This window comes from Chenopodium quinoa, unplaced genomic scaffold (genome assembly GCF_001683475.1).
Source record: "Chenopodium quinoa cultivar QQ74 unplaced genomic scaffold, ASM168347v1, whole genome shotgun sequence".
Classification (NCBI taxonomy): domain Eukaryota; kingdom Viridiplantae; phylum Streptophyta; class Magnoliopsida; order Caryophyllales; family Amaranthaceae; genus Chenopodium; species Chenopodium quinoa.
This window is the reverse complement of record NW_018742204.1, coordinates 19,187,820-19,195,333: the sequence shown is the minus strand read 5'-3', so window position 1 is coordinate 19,195,333 and position 7,514 is coordinate 19,187,820. Positions and strand designations below refer to the sequence as shown.

The following is a 7,514-nucleotide window of genomic DNA, read 5'->3' as shown; positions in this document are numbered from 1 at the left end:
CTAAAATCATCCGGAGCTCGAACAAAATACTCACTATAAGGGCAATCAGGGTTTTCATGATAAAGATAATAACAAGAACAATGGCCAGATGCAAGACGTGACAATAAATCATCCATCTCCAAGGCATGTATATCATCAACTCATAAGATAAAAAGAAGTTAATAATAGCCAAAGCAACAAACCAAAAGCTTAGCAAAAAAAAAACGAATCACAAATAATTAGATGAAAACCGTTAGTCCCCGGCAACGGCGCCAAAATTTGATAGGCTTATCGCGTACCTAACAAAAATAACCTAACTATTCCTTCTAACTGTGTAGTAGGGCAAGTAAGGATCGAATCCCAAGAGACTATGGTTCATTCAATTAATCAGACTCAATTAATCACTAAGCACGTGACCAATCAATAATGGATGATAATAATCAACTAATTTATTAAATAACACAATTAACTAGAGGAAATATTAATCAATAAACTAAAGCATCCAAGATCAAGCATCACCACGATTATGATTGATAAACTAATAAATCTACCCCCAATATATAAATCAATTGACAAGAAGAAAAGCAATCCCTAATAATAATACCAAAGGTCTCTTCCGAGTTATCAATGGCTTCCCAAATTAACTATCAAGCCTACTTCCGTGGAATCAAGCGAATAAGGGACATTAAACACCATGCCTAGATTCCTAATTATTCAATCATCTACTTCCGTGATGATCTTCAAACCCTTAATTGAAATAACCTAATCCCGTTAATACCCAACTTCCGTTGCAATAAGAACAAAGGGATGATAACAATACTAATTATCCCTAATCTAGTATTGGCATAAACACAATCAATTAAGCATGTCAATTGGGATTATTATTGGGGAATTTAAAGATCTACTTTATACATCAATCATAATCGGGCTTAGCAAGATCCCGGATTAAGGAAACTACTCACAAATCATAATTAAATCAAAAACAAGATCTAATAGAGAACACATAATTAAAGAACTATAAAATAAATAAAAGAGATGGAAAGTAAGAAATACCAAATACTTCAATTGATGATCTTGAATTCTTGAGGAACAATTAATAAAACTAGGATTAAAGATTGAAATTGCTTAAGAAAATAAAACTAGGGTTCTTGAGAGTTTTCTAGGGCTTAAGGAGAAAACTAATGAAAAACTAACTGTCTAAAAGTTAATTACAAAAGGGTATTTATACCCCCAAAAGATAATATTTCGGAAAAATAAGAAAATACGCGTTCTTGAGCTTTGCCCGGTCTGACCGGGCGGACCTCGCCCGATCGGGCGGAGGAAGGCTGCGTAAAATACGACAGTTTTCCTTCTTTGCCCGGTCTGACCGGGCGAACCTCGCCCGGTCGGGCGCGCGTAACACGTTTCCAAAATTGCATCTCATAACTTGATTTCTTCATCGCCCGGTCTGACCGGGCGAAGCCTGCCCGATCGGGCATTCCACATAAATTTCAGTTCTTGGCTATCAACTCTTCCGAATCTACTAAAAACACGTCCAATTGCCTAGAAACGCTTCATATTCCTGAAAAGCTTACTAAAACAATCGAATACACTAAAGAAGAGATTGTTAGCAAGAAATAGCTCCGTAGAGCTCAAAACCATACAAAATCATGCAATAAAACCGGGGAAAACCATTGTATAAAACACGTATATCAAAGCGCAGTCCAGCTTTGATGGCCGCCACATAGCAGCCAAAGCAGCTGTCACCATAGCTGGTACCAGCCGGCCAGACGACAGTATCTTCTGGATCCGGCACAAACAGTAAATACTCCGGGCCCATTTTGTGGTTAGCAATAAAGCTCACCACGTTGTCTCGCATGGTTATCCGGCCTCGGGGTACCCTGCAGTAGTAGGGGGCGTTTTCCTCTCTGTAAGAGGCGGACGGCTCTGCCCAATTATCCCCCTTCTCAACTGCATGAGAACGTCTCGCCTCTTGTAGGCGGCTATGTTTTTCTTCTGAGCCAGAAGAACTGTGGCCAGAAGAGCTGGATTCGGACTCGTCCCCTGACGAGTCCGAAGAGGACGACTCCTCCCCTCTCCTAGAGGGGCCCGCCTCCTCTCCCTTAGAAGGAGCAGAAGGAAAATTAGACATGTCCACGGTAAGATGGGAAGGGAACACCTTGGTCCCTCTCTCAGAACTGTCAGCTTGACAGTCGCCTCGTTCTACATCTGGCGCCTGGTCAGATGTTTCACTAAGGAGCACCCTTTGGGAGGAGCCGTCTGAGTTTGATATCATAGCAGTCTTTTTTGTTCTGGCCATCACGTTCTGCATAGACACAGATACAGTCGGACTTTGTATAAAGGGCAAAGATGGGTCCAGAAAAGGGCAGGCGGCACTCCTAGTCCTAGATTCAGCCGTCCCCGGTGACCGGCTGATCACTAACTTAGGGCGTGTCGTGTGCTTCCATGGTGCCATTTCAAAAAATAAAAAGAAAATTAAGAGTAAGAGAACTGAGTTACCTGAACGAGTGACGGTTGATGAAGTCCTGAAAGTTCGGGTCAGTCGGCTTGTCAGAACAGGCGGTAGGCAGAAAAAGTCCGAAATGTCAGAGCAGGTTCAGGGGTCCGAATGTTCTCGCAAAAGTTCTCAAATGTGAAAATGACCGAAGTCAGCACTTCCTTTTATAGGCAAAGTGAGAAGGCGAAGGGTCGCTTCCAAATTCAAAATTTGGGCGGGAAAATCTCTCGGCCGTCTGCAAGGTGACACCTGTAACAGGCCGTCGCCTGTCACCGTGCGACACCTGTCACAGGCGACACGTGACCAGTCGCGTGCCACCTGTGAGGGGCAAATGATTAGGGGATTTTTATCCACCAATCACCGTCTGACAAGTGGACCAACCAGGTTCCGCCACGTGTTCTTCACGAAGGCCAACAGGAACCTGCCACGTGTCAATCACAGATACGTCCTCCACGGACCACTAAAGACACGCCACGTGTCCGCCCATACCAAATGGGAAAACCGGCCATCAAGGCCCAATTCAGTCTAGAGGCCCGGTCAGCCCTAGGTTTACCTTAAACCTAGAGAGTTGCACGCTTCCCAAGGCTATAAATACTCGATTAATCCTCATTAATCAGGGGACCGAATAATTAAGAGATCAAGCAGAGAAGAACAGAGTTATTAACAGCCGGCTAATCTCGCTAACCACGCAGATTACCAACACTAAGCACTCTCACCTAGAGAGATCTCATTACTTTAATTTCTGTATTGATTACTCCTTAATCGGGTACTAACTTGACCGTTGGAGGCGGAGCTCTCAGGAGTCTCCGTTATTTTGCAGGTACAGGCGTCCGGTTCCAGTCTCGGAATTGTAACTCTCCCGCAGGACATCAGAAAACCCCGAAACACCACCTATAGAATAAGATAGACTGATCATTCTCTCCCTAATTTCTCCTTTTTCTCTTTAATTTTATAACAGAGGGAGTAATACGAAAATGGAAACCGTGACTTAAAAAAAATGGCATACGGATTAATAAAGATAGAAAGTACGGATATTTCCAAAAAACAAAAAAAAAAACAAAAAAAAAGGTACGGATATTTCAAGGGCCTGCATGCACAGTGCATAGTTGCATACTCACTTTCTCGTGAAGCTTTAGCAAAGGGGAAACAAGGTCTTTCAAAAAGTTCAAGATTCGCTTTCCAATACAAGGAAATTTTGCTAATTCATGTTCTTTGCCATCGCCTTTTTACTTTCTCCACACCCTAGAGTGCTAAAGAAGGATATCTTATCAATTGAATTTAAACAAACCTATTACGGAGTATATATTAGTCAGGCCATATTATCTTCAGCTTATATATATGCACCAAAAAAAAAAAAAAAAAAAAAAAAATCTTCAGCTTATACGAAATACTCTTAGATACTCCGTATAAATTTAAGTTTAACAAAAATGATTTTAATTGGAAAAAAGTTTAAGGGCCTATTCTCATAGACTGAACTCAGTTGAATTGAACTGAGCTGAACTCAACTGAGCTGAAATGAATATTTTATAAGAAAAGAAAATTAGGAGCTGAACTGAACTGAAAATAAACGTATGAGAATAGACCCTAAGTTTAGGGGAAAAAAAAATCATTTAAGAGTGAGGATAGCTCAAGTGGTTAGAGCTCCCCTCCCGCTTTCAGGAGATCGAGATCATGAGATCGATTCTCACCTCCGCCTTTTGTGGCTCTTTAATCACCAAAAAAAAAATCAATTATTAGTTAATATTGATAATTTTAGATAACAATAAAATACGCAATAGAAAATAAGGAAAAAATAATTTTTAATCAGCAAAAAATAATTAATTTTTGTTAAAAAATTATCTCAACCAAAAGTTTAAACTGATGATTGAGATTTGAAAATATGTTTTATACTCTATCAATTGTTAATTGATTTAAAAGAACCGTACAACATTTAACAAAATAGATCTACTTGGCCCCAATGATGATCTATTTGTTATTTGTAGCATGTAAAATCTTGTATTGTAGTTGTGGTTGTGTCGACATGATGCCCCAAGACAACAACCAAAAATTTAAACTGATGACTGAGACTTGAAAATATGTTTTTATACTCTATCAATTGTTAGTTGATTTAAAAGAACCGTACAACATTTAACAAAAAGAGACTAGATCTACTTGGCCCCAATGATGATCTATTTGTTATTTGTACCATGTAAAATCTTGTATTGTAGTTATGGTTGCGTAGGCATGATGCTTCAAGACAACAACCAAAAATTTAAACTGATGATTGAGACTTGAAAATATGTTTTATACTCTATCAATTGTTAATTGATGTAAAAGAACCGTACAACATTTAACAAAAAGAGACTAGATCTACTTGGCCCCAATGATGATCTATTTGTTATTTGTACCATGTAAAATCTTGTATTGTAGTTGTGGTTGCGTCGGCATGATGCCCCAATACAACAATATTAATGTTAGAGAAAGATAATTCGTATTTCCCCGTTCTTATTTATTTTATCCGCGTTAACTTTTACAGTGTTCACCGGCTCTCCTTTGACTATCTTTTATGAAATATATGTAAGAAAAAATATATTCATGTGGATTTTGTAAGAACTATCTCAATTAATACAATCATAATATATACTCATTGACAAACAATTATAATGTTTACTTATGGAGAATATAAGTTATCAATAGTTAAAGCTTTCATTGGCAAGCATGATAAATTATACCAGTCAAGTAAAAAAAAAATGGAGGAATATTACTCATACGACATGCTTGGCCTAGTGTTAACTAATCGGCATTGACTTTAAATGAACTTAATTATAAAGTTATACTATTTTTGACCCTCTATTTTAGCCCCATTGTCATTTTTTAGGTCAAATTTTGTACATTTTGACCGTAAATTATTGTTAATCTATAAGAGATAATATAGTCATGAGTGTTCTTGTTAAATTTGACTCGTTGCATATTTTATTATTATCGTTTTTTTTAATAATTTTTTCAAATATGGAAATGAAAATATGTGCATTATAAGATGTGTCTTAGAGACTGTGAAAAGTTATATAGGGTAAAAAAATAAAGATTGAGGGAGTAATAATTAATGTATTGTATAAATTGAAATATTTAGTTAATTACGTAGCTGACAATGTTGACATTATAGTGATTATACCGTTGGCACAAGCCACAAACTAAAACTTAATTTTAATGCAACTCATCAAGTTACCCCAATTACCAGCCTCATTGGAGTTATAAAAAAAAAAAGCCTTATTCTCTAGATATTACACACAATATATATAATAATATATGTGTTACATTTCATTGACACTTATTAGAGCTACTACTAACAACATACACGATTATGAATCACATAATAATCTAATAATATAGAATTACAAACTTAATAAAAGACGTACATATAAATTGCACTAGATGCAAATTCAAATTAATTTATAGCTTCAAACCACAATCTTGAAATTTGTCCAAACAAATTTCTTCAAATTTCTCAGTCATCTCTTGAGTGAAATAATTAGCCCAATCACCAACCTCACCCTTTCGAAAAAAGGCCTTATTTTGTTCTCCTGAAGACAATTTCCCAACCTTATTAACCTCTAAATTGCTCAAATTATCAAAGCTACATAAACCAAGTATGTCATCAACAACCCCATTATTTTCCTCCTCTAAAGAAAAAGGACACTCCCAAAATTCAGCCAATTTTTTCAAATACAACTTAGGTTGTTCTTTTAACTCTTCATATTTCAAGAAAAACACATTATTATTGTTAGATTTATCTAAGCTACATTTCCAATAGCTCAAAACATGGTCCCAAAAGGGTCCATAAAGGCTAACACCTTTGCAATACTTGTCAAATGCCTCTTCTAGTTGTAGCTTACAACTATTTTGAGGTCTCAACTTGTTAGCAAAATGCCACAATGATATAAAGGCATCCTTTGGGTCCCTTGCTAGGTACACAACTTTGCATCCCGTCTCCTTGATGGATAACGGTAGCGATTCGACCGGTAAGTGTGTAGAAAACAGCCTAGGAGAGGGCAATTCTGTGAGGTCAGGGACTTGGTGATCAACATAAAGCTTAAGCTCTAAGAAAGGTACTAATTCATGAGGGTTGATTGAGAGAAGTGGATGGTTATCACCTCTAGGGAGATTGGTTTTTCGGTTTACGACAGCATATGCTAAGGCTTTGAGCCATGTAGTGCCACATTTAGGGCTAGTGATGAAGATGATATCGGTGTCGCGAGCTTGGAAGTGGCGTTGGCATGAAAGCACACCTTGAAGTTGCCTAATAGGGTGCCAAAACCCTTGGTATTGGTAAAGATAGGATAGAACCCATCCTTGATCTTTTGGTAATGTGGAGATTAAGGCTTGACATTCTTCTGTTATGTCATCTTCTTGTAAGTATTTGGCTAATTTTGGAGGAGATGGAGTTATTATTGGCTTTTTTAGATCATGAGAATTATGAGTAAGGGTTGATATTAGAGTGGTTGCCATCTGAAATTATGTTGGCCTTGGATGATTGAACACTTGCTATATTGTTACTATATATATAGAGGTTGGGTGCTACTTTAAATCTTTAATAACTATTCTATTTTTTTTATTTATTTATTTTTTTTAGAAGAATTGTACCATATATATTGTGTCTACTAAACAGTAAACACAACTTGATTGTTGGTTCCTTAAAAAAAAAGTAAATAAATTAAAAAACAAAAAGTGATTGGACTCCAAATTGTGTTTTACTACAAGACAAATCTATAATTAGGATAGGGATTTCATCGATTAGAAGGTAATAATTCATGACCATTTATCGAAGGGGATGGTAGGTTATGATATTAAGATAACCACCTAATTTAGTGAGTGCATACGTAATAGTGTAATACTTCCTCCGTTTTAGTAGTATTGCAATAAAGATAAAATTACGCATCTCAAAACACAATTAGAATATTTACACTTATATTGTTATTATATAATAGTTAAATTTCAAAAAATAGTGGATATTATGAAAGTATCTCACGAGACTCAAGTAACGAGACTCTACATGACTATA

At 36.8% G+C, this 7,514-nt stretch overlaps 1 protein-coding gene across 1 annotated transcript; it reads right to left on the bottom strand.

Moving 5' to 3' along the window:
- Positions 1-5,621: 5,621 nt before the first annotated feature.
- LOC110721474 (cytosolic sulfotransferase 5-like) lies at positions 5,622-7,169 on the bottom strand. Its single transcript, XM_021900630.1, has one exon. It carries the CDS (start codon positions 6,959-6,961, stop codon positions 5,906-5,908), a length of 1,056 nt encoding a protein of 351 aa, XP_021756322.1. The 5' UTR covers positions 6,962-7,169; the 3' UTR covers positions 5,622-5,905.
- Positions 7,170-7,514: the final 345 nt, after the last annotated feature.